We start from the raw sequence: 22,060 nt of genomic DNA, 5'->3' as shown, positions 1-22,060 counted from the left end.
AGCCTTTGTAAAAATATTTGAAAAGTATAGATAGATAATAAAAATATTAAATAATGTAAACAATAGATATATCGGATGTTCATTTTATTAGGTGTGCAGATAGTTATTCTAATATTAAGATTTAGGTAAATAATTTAGAAGTGTAGTATGTTTTAATTTAATTGGTAGTTGTTTAAAAAAGTTATTGATTACCTAGCATAACTTTTTCGCTTTTTATCTTTTCTATACAAAGACATGGTCGAGAGAGTAAAAGATGCATATTTTTTTTACCACCATGCTTGATGAGTTGACGTATATTAAAACTATATTAAATATAAAATAAATATTATAAATAAATTAAATTACATATATTTATATATAAATATATTATAACTAATTTTTCGATAGTACATAGCATTTTAATTATTTTAATTAATGACTCATATTCAAATATTGGATATTAAAAAAAATAAAGTTAAAATATAATTTTTGTCCTTAAATTTTGGTAAAAATTTTAAAAATATCTTTAAGTTTTATTTTATTTTAATTTTGTCCCAAAAATTTTCGATTTGCATCAACTATATCTCTGGCAGCTAATTTTTCAAAAATTTTAAGACCAATACAACGATAGTTTCATAAGAACAATCTTCCAACACAAACAAATCAAGCATAATTATATTTTCATACATTTTCGTTAGATTGGTTTTAAATTTTTTTAAAATTTAGTTATCGGAGGTATATTTGATGCAAATCGAAAACTTTTGAGACAAAATTGAAACAAAATGAAATTTAAAAATATTTTTAAAACTTTTACTAAACTTCAATAACAAAAAATATACTTTACCCAAAAACTAAATAACTATTTTACAACCTCAAAAGTTTATCATTTTTACCAAATGAATTTTAAAAGATATAAATGATGAAACCTTGATGAAATGAACAAAAATACATAGGAATATAAGTAAATTTATTAAATATTTGATTCAATTTGTCAAAAATAATATATTTTAAAGTCATTTTACACTACTACGTAGTCATTTTACACTACTACTATGCTGTTGGAAATAACGTCAAGCGTCACTAAATATGGACGTGTTTTATTTTCTTTTAGAAAATTTATTTACTGACGTCTTGGCCATCAATAACATTTGACATTGATTGGTGTACGCTAATTTTGCTGACTCTTCTCATTATTGACTCCTGTGCCATCGGTATTTAACTAGTTTAGACGGTCTGCAACAAATAAAATATTTTTTTTTGTATAATAAAAATAAAGTAATTAATGACGGTCTGGCCGTAGTCTATGGGTAAATGTAATTTAATAGTTACTTAATTTTAAAATTAAATTATTATAACATTAGGGTATTACTGACGGATGTGTGTTAGTAAATTAATAATCAAAACTTGTGGGTGAATGAATATTACTAGTAGTTTGTGTTGGGTTTTTTAGGCTCTCTTTTTATGTGGAAAAAAAGCCTAAATGTTAGTATATAAGCTCATGAGTAGTTGAAGTGGCTGAGGTGAGTTAGGGTTGAGTGAGAGAGGTCGTTTGGAAAGGAGAACACCAAACACGGAGAGAAAAGAAGAGAGAAAGTTATTTTCGCACATACACAAAGCTGCCTCTGTAAATTTGTCGCTGCAGATTCGTTAACCGTTGGATCGAGTTCAAATTTGGACAGTGTGTTCTACACATCTGGTTCTTCGATTTCACTGTTTGGATCTTCAATTTGATGTCTGTAGCTAGAGATATTGACCACGCACAGTAGCTCTGTTTTTTGTGGTATTTTCATCTTCTTGTTCTTGTTTTGAAAGCTTTGAAACTTGGATTGTTTGGCTTGTTGTATGCATGTTTTGTGCAGTAATTTGTGACTCTCTTGTATCCTAATTTTCATCATACTGAAGCTATATCCTGGTCTTGGTGACTCGTGGTTTTTACTTCTCTCATTAAAGAGGTTTTCCACGTTAAAAATCTTGGTGTGTTAGCTTGTTTCTAATTTCTGGTTTATGTGATTTTTCCGCTGCTATTGGGTATTATTGTGCTGGTGTTAATACTTGTTGTGAGTGGATATTGTTGCTCCTCTAATTCTTGCAAGTAGGAAATTGTGTTTTATTCCTTTTAATTGGTATTAGAGCTCAGTTTTGGGTATTTGGTTATAACTTGCTTGAAAGATGGAGGCAAATAATTCTAATAGAATGATAAGTTTGAATGTCACTAATTACCTCTATGGAAGGTCAAAATGAAAGATTTGTTGTTTGTCAAAAATCTACATTTACCCGTATTTTCTACACAAAAACCAGAATCTAAAACAGATGAAGAATGGGAGTTTGAACACCAACAAGTTTGTGGTTTTATTAGGCAATGGGTGGATGATATAATGTTTATAATCACATTGCTAATGAGACTCATGCTAGGGCTTTGTGGAATCAAATTGAATCCTTGTATGCTTCCAAGTCTGGCAATAATAAATTGTACTTGTTGAATATATTGATGAATTTGAGATACAAGGAGGGGTCACAAGTATTAGATCACTTGAATGAGTTTCAAAGAGTTCTGGATCAGTTGTCAAGCATGAGAATCAAGTTTGAAGATGAGATTCAAGGATTGTGGTTGCTAAATACTCTACCAGATTCTTGGAGACATTTCGTATCTCTCTTACTAATTCTGCTCCGAATGGTAAAGTGAGAATGCAACTTGTTAAAGGTGGCATTTTAAATGAAGAGATGAGAAGGAAGACGCAGAATTCTTCGTCACACTCTGAAATGTTAGTCACTGAAACCAGGGGGAGAAATCAGAATAGAGTTCTAAAGGGTAGAGGTAAAAACAGGAGCAAATCCAAGGGAAGATACAAGAATGTTGAATGTCACTACTGTCACAAAATGGGTCACGTTAAAAAATATTGCTATCTTTGGAAAAAGAAAAACAAAGGTAAGCAAGAAAAGAAGTATGATAGTGGTAATGATCGTGTATCTTCTATTTCAGATGATCTTCTTACTATTGATATTGCTGATTATGAGTACAAGGTCAATCTTATTTCTGATGATGAGTTCAACTGGGTAATTGATAGTGGCGCCTCAATACATGTTACACCGAAGAAGGAGTTCTTCACTTCTTATACTCCAGGTAATTTTGGAGTACTTAAGATGGATAATGATGGCGATTGGCCAAAGTTATTGGTGTAGGAGATGTTTGTCTTGAGACTAATATGAAAATGAAACTGCTACTCAAAGATGTTAGACACGCTCCAGATGTTCGCTTGAATTTGGTTTCAGTTAAAAGGCTTGATAATGAAGGCTTTGTAAACACTTTCGGCTTTGGACAATGGAAGCTTATTAAAAGCAACTTAGTGGTGGCTTGAGAAAAAGGTACTTCAAGTTTGTATGTGATGCATGCCATGATTGCAAAAGATAGTGTGAATACGATTGAAAGTAAAGAAGTTTGTAACTTGTGGCATAGAAGACTTGGTCATATTAGTGAAAAAGGACTTAGCTATTTGCCGTCGCTATTATTATTTTATTATTATCGACAGTTTGAGACTGTCGCTATAATATTTGTTGGATATTTCAAAGTCAATTTTGTCCAATCTCTTTTATCGATGATACAATTGTCGATAAATTTAAAGTTTAATTATTTTATTGGTCTCTATAATTTTATTAAATTTGTAATTAGGTATTCTATATTTTTAATTTTCTAATTAAGTCTTTTTCGTGTTAAAAATATTATAATTAGTAAAATATTCTTCTAAAAAAATGTGATCAAAGATCTAATTTATTTTTTAATTATAAATACCTTTAATTTGTAGAAAGATATTCTATAACTCTAATATATTTTACACTAATAAGAATCTAATTATAAAATTAAAAATAGTATAAGGATCCAATTAAAAAGAAAAAAAATACAGTGGTCTAATTATAAATTTAGTAAAAGTATAAAACTATAAGAACTAAAAGAATAATTAAACATAAAATTAATTACTAATATCTTGGCCGTCGACTGTCAATAAAACTCCTACGTCTTGTAGTGTTATTATTTATATATTTTAAATTTAATATGCTATAAAAAAAATCAAACTTATTTTATTTAATATTTATTAATTTTAATTATTTTTATTAATTTTTTATTAGATATTTTTTTAAATTTTATTTTCTCAAAATAGTATTTATTCCGGAGGAGTTAAAGATGGATATTTACTAAAAAGATCCATATTAAGAAAGCTGTCTTGCCGTTTACCCGGAAAAAATGATCAAAGACTGCAAGTTTTGGGTCAACAATACTGTTTAAGTTATATTTTAACTGTACAAGGCTATTTTTTTCACATGGCTAGGATTCATCACGCTTCAGAGGACTAATAGTTTGGGATACGACAACTTAACTAAATCATATGATCTGCAATAATCGACTACATAAAACCGAAAGGTACATTTCGATTTTCCTTTTCTTCAATTCCAAATTTCTTCGCGTGATTGATTTTTCTGCTCAGTACTATTGTCTTCTGTGCACTAGGGATCAAAAAGGAACAATAGAGAATCTATTATATATATTATTAATTTTAAATTAAGATGTGATATATGTTATATTTTTTATTATAACTAAAATCATTTTTTTCTGAAATTAAAGATTTTTTTTTCTATTTTTTCACTTACTCTATCTCTCTTATATATCATTATCAATAACTAATTACAAATTTGACAATAAAAATATACAATACAATATTCTCTCTAATTGCATTAAAATTAAATTAAAATTAAAATTAAAATATAACTATATTATATATTATATATTACTAACTAATTTAATAACCAAAATCTGTCGTCACATGACACTTTTTTAATAAAATTGAGAGAAAATATTTCTCTCCAAAATTAATCAACTTCCTTCTTATATTTTCTCATCTACTTCTCTTCCTTTTCTATTTCTATTTATCCTTCACATTCTATATATAACTTATAATTTATATTTTATATTAGTAATTTGACAAATTAAAATATGTCATCAAATATTTTTTCATTACAATTAAAATAAAATTTTTTCTTCTAAAATTAACAAACTCCCTCTCTCATTTTTCTTTATATTTTTCTCTCTTTTCTCTTATTTTCTATTTTTCTCTATTTTTCTGTTTTACATAAAATAAAATTAACAAAATAATATAATTCAAATAAAAATATTAATATTATATACATATTTTTTAGTTTTTTTTTTTTAAGTTTTCACCACTTATCTTTTTAATCTATATATTTTTTTCATTTCTCTTCTTTCAAATATTTATTACATATAATTTGAAGAGAATATTAATATTGTGATTAAAAATTAGAAATAAGATTCAATTGTTAAAAAAATAATTTTGAGTTAATTTTATAACTATCAATATAATTTTTATGCTAATATCTAATTATATTTTTATATACATAAAGAAAAAAATTAATTTTAAACAAGAAGCATAAAAATTAATTATTTTTATTTGTATAACAGATATAACAATCAAATATAAAAGTATATACGTTAAAATTTTTCAAATTTTAGATAACAAATATTAAAATTAATTATTAGTAAAAAATTAAACTCTTTCGTATGAAAATAATAACTAAAAATCTTATTATTTTATTTTTTTATTTACGGAGATTCTGGTATTCTTAGTCAATGGAGACTTTTGTTTTCTACGACCTTTTTTATAAAATTATTTTGATTCTATAAATCTTGTGTTATAATCTATAATATCAAGATAAAGCTGACGTAGTTTTAAAAGATTTATATTCCAGTAATGTTATTACGGGTAAAAATACAAGTTAGAAATTAAATATCATGCATCGTACCATTGATTAAAAAAAAAAAACAACAGTGAGAATTTTGAATCGAAACTAAAATAATATATAATTTAAGTAAGTGGTCTACATCTAAACTAAATTTAGAAATATATTTTATCTAATTAAGTTATTTAATTAGTTTATTTTATCTATTATTGTCCTTGTCCGGATCGGATGAGTCACATGCATGATGATGAGTGGTAAAAATAATGCAAACATTATTGGATGCTAAAAATTTTCACAAATATTATAAAGTATATAAAAGCAAATTGAGAGATGTAACTTGCAACCTAGACAAGGGAACAGGAAAAGACAGGAGTTTTGCAAAAGAAAATGACGAAGGAACACAAAACTGAAGTTAACAAGGTAAGATAGAAGAAAGAAACAATACAACATTGATTAAGTCGATGAATGATGAACATGTATCCATGTTATGAAGGACATGGAGGTTCACGGTCACGGAAGGAAATAAAGTATTTAATGTCTGAGAGAGAGGGTAGGTAAATAGTAGGGTACATCTTGGTCTTGGTTCATCAGATGTATTATTATTTCTTCGAACCTTCAAGTGCAATCTCAGTGAATAAAAAAACAAACAAACACATAAAACAACCACATTTCGTGCGTACTTTTCACTGTTTTCATCACCATGTATATGACAAGTGAGCACCTCTATTATTGCCACCATTATTGTCCAGCTTTTTTTCATTTTCATTATTATGTAACCTTACTTCATATTACCGTCATGATAGAATCAGGAACAGATTCTTCTGTGTTGAAGCTTTATACGATAAGACCATTAAATTGATAGATAGTTAGATAGATATATAGATAAAAATATAATTAATAGTGGATTATTGTTATTGGATTGGATCCTTATTGTTAGATTGAAAATTATAACACATTTTTGTATGTTGACCAACACAATAATAAGCACCATGATTTGATTTTATTAGAATCCTATATCTAGGCTTTATTAAAATAAGGTTTTTCTAGATAATAACAGTAATTATACTGAAAAGTTGGATGTATAATGACTTAATGAGTGTGTGATGGGATAATATTCATAATAATGAAGCACATAATTCATACGTAATGATAGAAGAAGGTTGTGTTACAATATGAGGACATTCTGGGATAAGATTTTTCAAACACAATAGGAGGTGGGTCGCCACTAGTCCTACAAGGACGCATTGTCTCAGTCACTGGGAAAGTAAATAATTTACAGCATATGTGGTCCATATTCACGTGGAAAGCATAGTACGTGCATGAGAACAGACAAAATCTATTCATTTCTGCCATTTTCATCTTTCTCTTTGAATCAAAAACAAGCAATCATTCATCAGCTGAATGTTTTTTTTCTTATTCTTTTTTTTTTTAATTTCATGTGTCAGTTGAAGATTCTTTATACTTATGAGAGAGAAAAAAGATCTAAATAATTTATGTAAAAGGTTTTCAGATATATGACTGAATGAGGATTGACTCTGTTCAAAGATGGTTCAATCAGTATGTTTAAGGGAAGTTCAACTTTGTAAAAGATACAAATCTGTTTTGGAAAGTAGCTAAAACATTTTGTTATTATTTATTTTGTGTTTTTCTTATTTGAAGAAATGTTGTGACCTAGCAAATCAGAATGCACACTGGAGCAAACGTTTTAGTTGAAGAAAAGTTAGTGAAACCAGATGTAACATTTCAAGGAAGGGCCAAAAGATCAATGAAACAGTCATGAAGCTAACTATATACAAATACAATACTTATCAGAGGTTAATTAATCACCTTTTCCCATGAAGTAATAACATAATAACACACATCAAATGGTAGAGACTCAAGCTAATTCCCTTCTATCCCTTAAAAATTTGAAGCGGGAAAGAAGGAAAAAAATCTTGGGGAGTTGCATCATCTTCATTCCTTCTTTTTTCATTTGCCCCCCATAAAGAATCCTCTCTTGAATGTTACTGAATTATATTTGTTGTTGCCTAAAGCTAAAAAGCTTTGCTTAATTCAGGAATCAGGAGCTTCTTTTATGCTCATATCTACCATTTCAACTGAATCAAAGCACACATCTTCAGTACCTATAGTAGACTGTGAATCCATACCTGACCCTGCTTGGATTTCTTTAAACATAACCAAGACTTGAATCATATTGGGACGCCGCCGCGGCCGATAATCCAAGCAAGCAAAGGCAACGTTTAAATACTGCACAAGCTCAAGTTCAGGGCAAGGATCCTCTTTCCTGAGTTCAGGATCAAACACATCACTTTTCTTGAGTTTGGCATGCTGTTTAACCCACCCCACAAGGTTGTCATCGCCAAAATCAGTTGAATCCGTGGCCTTCTTCCCCGTAAGAAGCTCCAACAGAACCACGCCAAAGCTATAGACATCGCCATGAGTGGAACAGCGAAAGCTGTGATAGTATTCGGGTGGAACATAGCCGGGTGTTCCGGCCAGTGTGCTGACACTCAAATGTGTATCCACGTTACTCATAAGCCTAGCCATTCCAAAATCAGCAACTCTGGCTTCCAAATTTTCATCAAGCAACACATTGCTTGATTTCATGTCTCTATGAATGATGTTTGGGTTACAAGTATGGTGAAGAAAAGCTAATCCTCTGGCTGCTCCCACCGCAATTTTCTTCCTGGCCGCCCAATTCAGCTTGATCCCTGCTTTCTTCTGGTCATGCAAAATATCCAGGCTCCCATACTTCATGTATTCATAAACCAATAGCCTCTCCTCCCCGACCTTGCAGTAACCGAGTAGAGGAACCAGATTCTTGTGTTTAATTCTCCCTATTGTTTCCATTTCCGCAGTGAATTCTCTGTCCCCTTGTCCACTGATATGGATCAGTTTCTTGATGGCCACAACACTTCCATCCTTCAATTGGGCCTTATACACCACGCCGAAACCTCCCGAGCCGATGATGCTGTCATCATGGAATCCATTGGTAGCTTCTAAAAGATCCGCGAATGTGAGCTTCCGAAGCGGCCGCTGCTCAAATGTTTCAAGATTTATGCTGAGTGCTTCGCGAGCGGTAATCATCTTCCACCCTGCATTGGCCGTCCCCGAATGAGATCGACTGTCAACGTAGAAATCAAGCGCAGGCTCCTTCTTCTTCCTCCTTTTTCGCGTCTCGATGGCGATTATAACCAAAACAAAGAGGCAGAAGAGCGAGGATAGCAATCCCATGGCCACATTCCCTACAAGTGTAACCTGTCTTCTATGAGACTTGTGCCGCTGTCCATTGGCGCCGGATGCAGAGTCGTCCTTACACGGAGCCAGAGGAACACCGCAGAGTCCGGAATTGTTGAGGAATCTGCTAGCCGGGAAAGTATAGAATTGTCCCGACGAGGGAACCAGTCCGGAGAGAAAGTTGTTGGACAAATCTATCTCCGTGAGAAACGAGAGGCCTGCCAAGCTTTCAGGAATCCGTCCTTCAAGCCTGTTACTAGAGAGATCAAGAATGCCAAGATTCTTCAACATTCCAAGATCTTGTGGGATGTTCCCGGATATATTGTTGTGACCCATATATAAAATGTATAAGTAGTTCATGCTACCAATCTCCTTAGGAATACTACCAGAGAGCATATTGTGCGAAACATCCAAGAAAATCATTGAACCGTTGTTGTTAAAAGTTGGTGGCAAGAGCTTACCTAAGCTACCTTGATAAACCCTGGTCACATTCCACGAGTTCCTACTCGAAATCCGGTTCAGCTGCTCCTGCCTGATCCCTGCAAATTCCAGCAAACTCCCTGCCCCGTGGAACATCTTACTGCCATCGTTCTTTATGTACACAAAAGTCTTCCCGCTGATGAAGTTAACGGCTATCTTGCCAGATTGTTTGAACAACTCGGCAGGAACCGAACCGGTCAGCGAATTAGTATTCAAATCCAACCATATCAAGCTGTGACAATCACCAAGCTCCGGCGGAATCCTCCCAGACAACGAGTTATTACTCAGCTTAAGTATAGCGAGCTTCGAGAGCCGGCCAATAGAGGCCGGAATCTCCCCTGTCAGACGGTTATTTGAAAGAGAGAGCCAACTCAAGTTACCACAGTTGCTTAGGCCAGAAGGAATCTCACCACTCAACTCATTGAAATCAAGAATTAAATTCTCAAGAGGCTTAACATTCGTTAACTCTTGTGGTATCTCCCCAGTGAGCATGTTCATCCAAAGGATCAAATCGCGGAGTTCCGAGAGGGATCCTAAACTTGAAGGGATGGTGCCCTTAAAGTAGTTAAAACTCAAATCCAACGAAACAAGCTGAGAACAATTGCTGATTGTGGATGGAATAGAACCTGATAACATGTTATTTGGCAAGAACAGTTCCTTCAAAATATTCCCAGGATAATCGCAAAGTCCTCTTGGAATTGAACCTGAAAAGTTGTTAGAACTCATATGCAGCGACTCCAAACTCGCCAATTTCGACAGTGACTGTGGCAAGGGACCTGAAAACTCGTTGAAAGAAACAGAGAGCTTCTTCAGGTTACTCATACCGGCGAAGGTCTCCACCGGAAACTCGCCGGAAAGCTTGTTCCGGGATAGAACAAGTGAATTCAACAAAGAACAATCGCTAAGTTCAATCGGAATTGTGCCGGTGAGGTTGTTCGACGAGATATCAAGCTCCACGAGGCTCGAACACAGCCCGGCGACCTTCACCGGGATCTCCCCCCAGAAACTGTTTCCAGAGAGATAGAGGAACTGCAAGCTCCCGGCGGGAAGCAACGGAACCGCGCCGGAAAACTGGTTATTCGAAACGTTTAAGTAGGTGAGGTTCCCGCAACCGGAGAGAGCACCGGCAACGTCGCCGGAAAACTTGTTTGCTGATATATCGAGGTACTCCAAAGCAGAGCACTCCCGAAATGAAGGAACAAGAGAAGAGAAGTTGTTTGCTGAAATGTCCAAACGCTGCAAGTTCCGGCAAGCAGAAAAATCAAGTTCTCCCGTGAGCCTGTTTCCTTTCAGAGCCAAGTAACGAATCGGATCGCAACCGGACGAGACGATCCATGGCATAACGTCGGGACCAGAAAGCTGGTTGTAAGAGAGGTCCAACACCCAAAGATTCAAAGAACTTTGCAACGACTTGGTAACGGTTTCGGTGGATACGATGTTGTTGTTGGAGAGGTTGAGGTGGTGCAAGTTGGAACATGGAGCGAAGAAGTTGAAGAGTTGGTTGAGTTGGACGTTGAGGCCGTTATGGGAGAGGTCGAGTGTGGTTAAGGAAGCGGTGCAGGTTGGAAGTGGAGAGAGGAGGGAGGCGGAGAGTTTGGTGGAGGAGAGGGTGAGAGAGATGAGGCTGTGGAGGGTGAGGAGGGTGGCGGAGACGAGTGTGAGGTTGGTGGAGAGTGGGAGGGAGCTGAGGTCTATGGAAGTCACGTGGGAATGGGTGCAGGTGATTCCGGTGAAGGAGCATGGGTTGTTGGAGGGGAGCCACGTTTGGAGGAGTGATGGGTTTGGGAGAGAGGTTTTGAACCTGATGAGTTGTTCCACCTCTGAAGAAGAAGAAACAGAGGGGTGATAATGGAGGGAAAGGAAGGTGATTGTGGTTGTTAAGAAGAAGAGTGAGTAGTGGTGGTGGTGACCGTTCATGGTGGTGTATGGTGGTTTCTTTTATGTGTATGGAGGGTGTGAGTGGTAAGTATGTGGCTGTGTGAGAGTGGGCAGAGACAACTTTTTCTTTGGTTTCAGGGTATGAGGTGTGCCATTGGAGACTGAGCCTGGGAGCTTCAGGTTCAGGGGCTGAGAGAGAGTGAGAGAGAGAAAAGTCACTTTTGAGAGACTCAGAGAAAGGGAAGAACGAAAAAGGTAACTATACTCTTGTGTGAGTTAATTAAATTAACTGGTCTCAGAAAATTAAAATTCACTGGCAAGAGAGGATATATAAAAAATTATGACGACTAATGTTCGGAAATTATTTTTTATTAATATTAACTATTTTTTAAAATTTATTTATTTATTTTTAATTTTGAATTATATTTTAATTTTTTATACTATATATTATTAATTCTAAATCATAAATTTAAATATTAAAATTAATTAATATTAGATAATTAAAAATATAATTCATGGTATAATAATTTAATAGCAAATATACAGGCAATTTTAAATTTATATCGTCGTCGTGTGAAACGGAAATAAACAAACATGAGATAATGCACCTTTGACTGTTGCTGTAGTGCAGTAGCAGCACCATTAAACTTTGCCTCTTCTTTTCCGAAACACTTACCAAATTTCGTTATTTATCAAGTTGAAGAGTGGACACATGTCACATGCAATGTCACTTTCATAGATACAGTGATGCAGTGACATATCTAATCCTATCAATTTTAGGCTCTTCTTTTTCTCTTATAAGAATATTTATTTATTTATTTATTTATTTTTAAGAAATGGCAGGGGCAACATAATTCAGTAATATTAATTAATATTTTTAATGAACACTTTACGGCTAATTTTTTGGAATATTACAACCAGATGAGTGTAATATATTGATGTTATATTAATTTAGTATAATGCATTGATATAAAAGTTTTTAATATCATAAAATATGGTGACTAATAATTTTAGGTAAAGACCAAAAATTTTTGAAAATAAGACTAATAATTTAAAATAAGACAAAAAAAAAAAATGAGACTAATAATTTGAAGTAGGACAAAATTTTTTTAAAATCTCTGCAACCATAAAATCGCTTTTTATTTTTAATATGGAGGAAAGTGTAGGGTGATACAGCGTTGTGGAGAATAGGAATGTTTTCTCTGTATATGATGTTAGGAGGCTGAAATCGGACCGAAGAATTTAGAGCAAAGAATTTGGACGGTCCGATTAGAAGGGATTTACAAAAAAATAATTTTTTAATAAAATTTGTAGGGTTCGTTCTTCATTTTAAGAAAAAATAAAAAAAATAAAAATTGTAAACGGAGGGTTCGGTTCAGTTTAAGAAAAAAAAATAAAAAGTATAAACGGAGGGTCCGATTTGATTTTAAGAAAAAAAAATTAATTGGACAGTCCGATTTCTCTCTATCCCACACCTGTGTCTAACACCTATATACACTATAACCAAGCACAACTCACACACTCCTGTCATATAAAAAAAAAAAAATTAGCCCCATAAAATCGGTAATGCCGATTTGTTTTATCAAGATTTAAAAAAAATTTAATTTGTAAACATGAGTAACGATTTCTATAATCTCCTCTGTATGTAAAAAAAGTTCGTGAATCCTATAGTGATTGTCTATCTCTTCTCCTCCTTTTCTTTCTCTTTCTTTATGAACCTATTCTTCTTGTTTTTCTTCTTTTTGAACGTTGCTTTTTTTTATCCATTTTAAATGTATGGATTTTTTTTATGAATATAATGTTTAATTAATTCATTTTATTTATCAAAATAAAAATTTGATTTTTATAATCAACAAATGAATAATAATATTAGTTTTAAAGTTTATTATAATGGTCAAATTTTATTAGAAATATTTGAAGGTGTAATATTTATGTGTAATAATTTTTGTATAGTTGTTTTTTTTTTTTACAGTTTCGTTCGATGAATTTAAGAATTATATTTGTCAAAATATAGATCCTCATATATAGGGCTGCTGGCAATAGATATCTTATCCACGGGTACCCAATCCGACCCAATCCGTTCGGATAGGATAGGCTACCCGACTTGCTGCGGGTAGGGTAGAGATCGGTCCAGGTATGTGAAGGAGGTGAGAGTTGAACCAACAACCTCCTTTATGTAATAGACTTGCAATAAGTGAACAACCGCTAAACTGGTTAGTTAATTTAGTAATTTAGAGTATTAATTTTTATTTTTTATTTTTTATTTTTTATTTTATTAATATGTATGAAATTTAAAATTATTGAATTTTATATTTGTTTTGAAAAATTTGATATTTCTGCGGGTACAGTAAGGTAGGATAGGGTTTAAAATTTTAGGGTGCGAGTAGGGTTAAGGTTGAGAGATTCTCAACCCGTGAGTAGGGTAGGATAGAGTTTTAATGAAATTTTCATCCCACGGGTAGGGTTAGGATAGAGTCCAAACCCTACCCTACCCTACCCATTACCAGCCCTACTCATATACTAAAAAGAGTGACAAATATTTTATATAGACGACCTATATTAGTATTTGGTGGGTTCGTACAATTTCAGACAATGTCCATAAATGATGACACAAGTTTGTAAGAGATGTTCTCAATCTATTATCAAGTCTAATCATTGGTGTCTATAATTGAGTTGTATGTGGAGTTCGAACAATTACCTAATAAGATCACAGAACCTGACTATGATTTCGATTGGGAGAGTTATAACAGTAAAAGCGAAGAGAAATATGAAGGCAACTACGATTTTGTTGATTCCAATGCAGATGAAGAACAAACGAACTGCACCGTTGAGTTAGACGTAGAGCACGTGGCTAATGCACTAGTAAGTAAGCACCATTCGAAGATCCATCTTTCATGCGCGCTTTGGAATACTCTAGAATTTTTAGAGTATGCCAATGCAGGTTTGTAGTCGTGAGCACCACATCTGAATTAGTTATTTAAATATTATATTTGTATATTAATATATTGCATGGTCTAAATATGTTTAATTTGCGGTGGTATTGCAGATCTACCTGTGGTCATAAGTGGTAAATTTGTCATAAGAATAAAATTTAATTTTAGAGAAGTCGTGATAAAGACAGTTAAAGATTATACTATTTACAGAGGTGTTAATTATTATCGGGTTTATGAGTCTGAGCCGATTATTCTTTTTCTCCACTCAGATTGTTAATAACAATTTCTTACAAATCGATGCTAACAATTTCTTTGACATTAATTATAAATCCCATATCTAGATATTACACACCGAAAATTTTATTTTTGCGTATTACACTACTCTAGTTAACATATCAAAAATAATTATCAACACTTTACTTTTTTATTAGAATTTAGAATTTAAATTTTGATATTAAAAATTTAGTTAAATATTAATTAAAAATAAAATTTTTATTAATCATATAATAGTATTTTTTCATGTCTATCGTAAAATTAATAATTAGAAAAAGACTATTACAAAATCTATTATAAAAATTAGAAAATCTTTTCTATTATGGCGTTAATAACTGTGGTAACATTTCTGGAGTGATAAGAAAATGTGATTTATTATTTAAAGTTTTGTTTATAGAGTACCTAATTAAAATAAGATGGTGATTTCGAGTTATAATTTGTTAGGTTTTTTTTGTCGAAACTCTTTAATGATTAGGGTTCGGCATAAAAGGTAGTTTTTATAGACACAAGATTAATCATGATATTAATTTTAATTTATAACCTTTTTTTACTAATAATATTATAATCGTTTGGTCATTAAGGTAATAATAATTATCAGTGTTTTGTTATTCTATATTCTAAAAGCATATTTTAAATACTATAAAAAGTAATATTTGACTAGAAATTATTACATTTTTTTATATATTTATAATGCATTAAATATATTAAAAATTTAGCAAAAAATTATATATTATTAATATATATCTTTGAAAAATAAGTTAGTTAAATTCTAATTATCATTGAATTCATCAATTTTAATGAATAACAATTAAGATCGAATTATACCTCATCTTGTATAATAAAAGTTATAGCTTATCTTTGAATATATCGGATCACTTTCAATAATCTTTTCCCAAGATTGATAGTGGTTCCTGTCTTCCTTATAGTGCTCCTTCCTCAAAATATAACTATCATTGTTGCTGATGTTATTTTTCTCTCTAATTAAAACTTCTCGTTTACTTTGGAGAGGGAAAAGCGGGGCACTAAGGTTTTTTCTTAAAGCGAGGCACGAAAATAAATGCAAAGGAAAAGTGTATCCAGTTTCACTCTCCTTTTATTTGGTGAAATCATTCTTCTGTTCGAGAGAGAATGGACAAGCTGACATTTGACTCCATTTTTTTTACCTCTCGGCATATATTGTCTTTAATTATTTTTTTGAGAGCACTATTTTTTTTTACTCAATAAAATATTAAAATAGGCTCATTTTTTTAATATAAAATTTGTTAGTGAAATACACACTAAAAATGGGTTAAAAGATATAGCAAGCGATATGTTATTATGAGTAAGATATTAGTTGAAAGTTATTTCAATACGCAGGTCATATATGGAGTATTTTTTTATTTATCCGAAAATTCTGTCTATAAATATAAAATTCGTTATTATTTTATTTTATTGTGAGGAGTTATTTTAGTGTGTTGGTGCTGTAATGGAGAATTTTGCAAATATATTGGTATATTATAACAGTGAGATTATAGAAAATACACATAAGAATGTGAGTTTTATGTGTGAGAATCTGTTTTTGTTTGTGATTTCAGGCATTATGACTTTTGTGAAGCTACAATATGGTCTCTGTCAAAGCATAGAGAGTAATATCTTAAAGAGAGTGAGCGATATTCTGTACAGAAATTCCATTATCGTATTGCGGTATAATCCAGTTTGATATTATGCCAATTATTAACAAAGCAAGTATGCAGCATATGTTTCAATTTAGGTGCAATAACCAAAGATTGAGTTGTATGTAAAGTTTGAACATATAGCTGCGGATGGGTTCCAATTTGACTCAGACATGGAGAATGATAGAGCTAAAGTGTAGGAAGGAATGAACAGTGACAACGAAGAGGACTTCGAAGCTAACTATAAAGTCGGTGACGAGAACGAGGATGGTGAATTCGTGATGGGAAAGGTAAGGCAGTCGTGGAAAATATAGTGGTTCCACCTGCAACCAGTCAACCTGTGGATGTCCCACCTTTTATATATTTGTAGTTTGGATCTTGACGCTATACATGCACGAAAGTTCCTTGAATATGTGAACATAGGTACATGAGGAGTGAGTAATACATTTTTCTTAATTTATATTTTGGATAAATTGACGAGGGACAATTTTCTTTTTTTGTAGGTGTTGATGAACCTGAGAACGGGGAGTTCAGGATCGAAATAAAATACAGTTCTAGAAAGTTGCTCGTCGCGGCAATTTGGAGTTACACTATCTCTAGAGGAGTCGATTACACTATGTATAAGTCTGAGTCACAGATGTTTTATGCAAAATATAAGACATATGGTAGTGGTTGCAATTGGCTTATTCAAGCAAGCTTGATAGAGAAGAAAGATTGTTGGGAGATACGGAGATACAATGGGAGGCATACGTGCACCATGGGAACAATTTCACAGGATTATTCCAAGTTGGACTCAGACATGGTTGCGAAGACTATAAGGCCATTGCTTGAAATCGACCCATCCCTGAAGGTGAAATCTACAATTGCGGAAGTCTAGTCAAGGTTTAACTACACCTTAGTTATCGGAAGACATGGTTAGCAAAGCAAAAGTCGATCAAAAAGATCTTCGATGGTTGGAAATAATTTTACTAACATTTGCCATTGTGGTGCACGGTAATGGTTCAGAAGATGCTTGGGTTAGTTGTCTAAATAGAAACATGACCCCTATATAATGAGAGTGAAGAGGTGGACGTTGTTAGGATACTTTACTGGATATTCTGGACTTTCAATTTATGTATTAGAGCATTCCAATATTGCAAGTCTTTGGTTTAGGTTAATGACACACACTGACGAACAGGATTTCTGTCGGTAAAGAAATTTTATAAAAATAATCGCGTTGTAAGTATAGTTTCTAAATCAACAGAGAATCCTTTCGTACAAAAGTTTGGTTGTCACAAGTAACAAAACCCAATAAAATTTATAACCGAAGTATTGAAACCTCGGGTCGTCTTCTCAAGGAATTGCAGGGAAGTATGAATTATTATTGGTTATGGAAAAAGGTGTTTTTGGGTTTTTTTGAATTAAAGAACAAGCAAATTAAATGACAAGAGAAATAAATTAATAGTTATGAAAGCTCTTGGCAAGGTATAAGAACTAGAAATCCCATCCTAGTTATCCTTATCAGGTGTGATGAGAATTGTTTATCGCTCCCACTTAGTTAACTCTTACTAAATAAAGGAAAGTCAAGTGGACCAATCAATTTGATCCTCAAGTCCTAGTCAACTCCTGTGGAAAGACTAGCTTTAGAGCGATCCAAATCAATTAGCGAGAATTCCAATTTTTAATCAACTGCTGAGTTTGATAACTCAAGTGTTACCAATTACTTAACCAAAACCAAAAGGGGAAAATCTAAATTAAATTGAAAGCATCACAAATAGAATAAAACAATCATAAATCTGAAATATCTCAAATTATATTAAATAGAATATTCAAATCTAACATGAAAAGATTCATAAGCCAAATTGAAAAGATAAATAACAATCAAAGTAATAGAATAAATAAAAGTAGAAAATAAATTAAAGGAACATTGAACTTGGAATGAAGAGAAGTAGCCTAATCATAAGAGAAATCATAAATCCTAAATCCTAAGAGAGAGGAGAGAGCCCCTCTCTCTAAAAACTACATCTAAAATCTAATAATTGTGAATAATGAATGTTGTATGAATTGTTCCATGTCATGATCGATTCCCCCATTCTCTGGCTTTTATTCTGCGTTTCTGGACTTGGATTTGGGCCAAAAAGGGACCTAGAAATCGCTGGGGGCGACTTCTGCAATTTACTGCACGTGGCGTCCGTCACGCGTGTGCGTGGGTCACGCGTTCGCGTCATTTGGAGTTTTTCCTTGTCACGCGTACGCGTCAATCACGCGTCCGCGTTATCCATGCGTTCGCGTCGCTGCCTTTTCTTTAAAACTCCATTTTTGTGCTTTCCTTCCATTTTTGTATGTTTCCTTTCTGTCCTCTAAGCCATTCCTGCCCTATGAAGCCTGAAAATACTTAACACACAAATTACAGCATCGAATGGTAATAAAGGATAATTAAAATTAATATTTTTAAAGCATAGGAAACATGTTTTCACATATAACATAAAATAAGAAAGGAATTATAAAACCATGCAAATCTTATGAATAATTGGGTGAAGAATTGATAAAAACACTTATTTGAGCACAAGATGAATCATAAAATAGGGGTTTATCAACCTCCCCTCACTTAAACAATAGCATGTCCTCATGCCAAATCCAAGAGAAAAGAATGAAGGTAGAATGGTGGAATCTTATGCAATGCAGTCTATTCTAAATGCAAGCTACCTAAATGAATCATGCAATTCTAATTATTATCCATCTATATATATAAAGCTTACATGTGGTTAAATTGAGTTAAATTTTTCAAAGAATCATTTATGCACAATAAAAGGGTCAAGCCATATTAGAATATGTTCACAATTGAGTTGAATTAACCAAAAGATTGACAAACTTGCAAGACAAGAGATAATTAAACATGGATATATGGAATTGAGATATTGAACCCTCACTGGATTTGTGTTTACTCTCTAATCACTCAGTGTTTGGGGTTAATCACTCTATTCTTTTCTAGTCATGCTTTCTAAAATTTTGTTCTTCATCTAACCAATCAACAAATATATAATGTATACATGCAAACATCATGAGGCCTTTTTCAAGGTTGTAATGGGGCTAAGGTAAAGGTGAGGGTATATATATAAGGCTAAGTGAGCTATAAATTGAATCCTTGATTAGTCTAAGATCTCACCTAACATATACATACTCTATACAATTTTAAATTTTGCCTAGCTTCCCAATTTTTCCATTTTTGTGTCACATACTCATGTACCAATTTTATTTTTTTTTTATTTTTATCCCATGTGCATTGGTTTTTCTATTAAACTTAATAATAGGGGTAATTTTCTCCCCTTATTTATTTATTTAATTAAAAAGAATTTTTTTAATCTGAAATATAAACACAATTTATTTCAATGCACATGGTATTTTAATTTACTTTGGTTTCACATGAGCATGCTCCCAAATTTCTGATTATTTTATTAATTTAATCCTTTCCTATTAACCCATGTTCCCACGTTTTCCCACACTTAGTGGATACACAATCTCTATCTTAAGCTAACCAAAGATTCAATTTGGAATTTTTAATTTATTTTTCTGCTTAAGGCTAGTAATGTAGTTATAGAACAGAAGGAGATTAAAAGGCTCAAGGGGGCTAACAAGGGTGACATAAAAGGGTAGGCTTATTTGGGATAAGTGAGCAAAAATAAGTAATGGCCTCAATCACATGCAAGTATGTAAATACATTCTATATTGGACATATAGACTGAAACAAAGTAAAGATTGCAAGCATAGAAAAGAAGTGTGAAACACACAGGATTGAAATTTATGGTTAAATGTAACCATACAATTAGGCTAAAAAACTCACGAGTTGTGTGTTCTTTGGCTCAAAAACTATATATCAGTTATGTATATCATGTAAGTAGAGATCAAGAGTTTCCATTCAACTCAATGTGAATCTTAGAATGACTCTTATAAAATTTAGTATTTTCCTTGAAAAATGTTGTCAATTAACTAACAGTTATTGCTATATATATATAGTGTGTGGATTGTTGTGATTCTTGAAAGGCTAAAGTTTCTAGTTTACTCTTTTTATTTTCAATTAAACTAAGTTATCGTATGCTAAAAGGGTAAACTAAACTAATTAATCCATATTTTCTATATCACAACTTAATAAGCTAAAAGTGCAAACTAAACTAAATATCTAAGATATATATAAAACAAAGCGAGAAATATAATAAAGTAAACAGAAATACAGCAAAAGAAAATGCACAAGTACTGAAAGACAAATAAAATAAAATAAAATACAGGAAAAGAAATAAAAATAGGATAAAGAGAGTCTGAAAGTGGTTCACCAAAAATAAAGTTTGCCAGAGATGGCGACCTCCCCACACTTAAATAATAGCATTGTCCTCGATGCTCAATCAAGCTGGGTGTGAAGAAATGGCATCTCTGGAAGGATGTACTGCTGGTGTCTCTGTGGGCTCTGGTAGGGATAGTGCATGAGGCTCTTCTTGGATCGGTGCCTGTGGGTTTGATGGCTGTGCCTGCGAAGGCTCCTCATGCTGGGACTCTGCCTGCTGATGCTCCTCACGTGCCTCTGTCGCATGATCATCCGCCTCCTCCTCAGATAGCTCTGATGGTGTGTCAGGCTCGGAGGGGATGTCAGGGGTGCCGGACCGGATCATTAGCTTCAGATGCTCATAATGCCGCTTGTTGCAGCGCTCCATCCGATCCAGGCGCTCGAAGAGTTGGCGCACTAGGTGGTAGATAGGCTCTGAAGCAGGTGGAGGTACTGTGGTGGTGGCTGGTGCAGCAAGAGCTGAAGGGGTAGCAGAAGATGTGGCTGCCTCAGCAGAGTCAGTGAGAAAGGGTGGTCAGTAGCCCAAAGCCTGGAACTTCCTGCTGTGTGGAATAATCTTCTTGCATTCGGCGGCAGGTGGCTTTTTATCAGCAATCTCCCAGGGTACCTCAGTTCGGCGTCCCATCTGAGTAATCAAGTATGGAAGTGGCAGAGTGCCTCGGACATGGACCCTGGACATATAATACCTAATAAATCTGGGAAGGTACAGGTCCTTACCCTCCATCACACACCGAATGAGGGTAATCATGGCAGCTGGCACCTCTGTCTCATGAGTGCTCGGCATCACGTAGTTACTCAGAATCTGCTGCCAAAGCTGAGCCTCATCATTCAGGTAGATAAGCTTTATTCCCTTTGGGGCCACTGTGGACTTGCTCATGACCCATGGGACAGTAGGATCAAGAGCTATGGTCCGCTTTACTGCGTCCCAGTCAAACCTCATGAATCTCATATCCTCTTCAGCCTGCTGATAACCATCTGGTTTATCTGATTTAGGTAGGAGCTGGAGGATATCTTCTATTGCTTCCTCAATAACCAGTATCTGTTTGTCTCGGAGCTGTACTGCATCCAGGGTCGTTTTGAAATAGTTACACTAGAATTCTCTGACCCAGGATGAGTTGACCTCAGTCAAGTTCCTCTCCAAGAAGAACCAGCCTCACTGTTTAATTTGTTCTGAGGTGTATTGTTTGAGTTCTTTTGGAATTTTGAGGGTCTTTTCCAGGTATAAATTCCTTGAAGTTTGAAAGACCGGATACTTGAGTTCATAGTATCTGTTGGCAAACTTTACTGGGTCTGTGGCAGGCACCAACTGATCAGCCTTTTCCTGCAGGGTATAATTCTTCTCCCGCCAGGAATCATCATGGAGGATATCCAATATAGAGGTAGAGGATTCGCCTCTTTTCCTTTTGCCAGTGGTTGCTTTGCCCTTTCCTTTTCTTTTAGGGTCAGACATCCTGAAAAGCAGAAGTTTCAGGATACAGTTTAAAAAACTAAAGTAGGAAAACAGGTAAGTAAATAGGATTTTATCAATATAAGCAATAGAGTGGCGAAAGAGGAATAAAGTAGCAATA

General features: G+C 33.5%; 2 protein-coding genes across 2 annotated transcripts in view; both read right to left on the bottom strand.

Annotated features, from left to right (window-relative positions):
- Positions 1 to 22,060, bottom strand: part of LOC107631143 (RNA cytidine acetyltransferase 1) — a 568,507-nt gene that overhangs the window by 121,313 nt on the left and 425,134 nt on the right. The window lies entirely within an intron of this gene.
- LOC107631146 (brassinosteroid LRR receptor kinase-like) lies at positions 7,445 to 11,611 on the bottom strand. Its single transcript, XM_016334491.3, has one exon. The coding sequence runs from the start codon at positions 11,356 to 11,358 to the stop codon at positions 7,777 to 7,779; it is 3,582 nt and encodes a 1,193-aa protein (XP_016189977.1). The 5' UTR covers positions 11,359 to 11,611; the 3' UTR covers positions 7,445 to 7,776.

The sequence above is a fragment of the Arachis ipaensis genome, chromosome B3 (genome assembly GCF_059453495.1).
Source record: "Arachis ipaensis isolate K30076 ecotype BB chromosome B3, ASM5945349v1, whole genome shotgun sequence".
Taxonomy (NCBI): Eukaryota; Viridiplantae; Streptophyta; class Magnoliopsida; order Fabales; family Fabaceae; genus Arachis; species Arachis ipaensis.
The sequence above is the reverse complement of the archived record's forward strand: the minus strand, read 5'-3'. Positions and strand labels throughout refer to the sequence as shown.

What these genes read in the sequence shown, in the direction of transcription:
- LOC107631146 (XM_016334491.3), bottom strand. Translation starts at nt 11,358, where the DNA reads ATGAACGGTCACCACCACCACTACTCACTCTTCTTCTTAACAACCACA.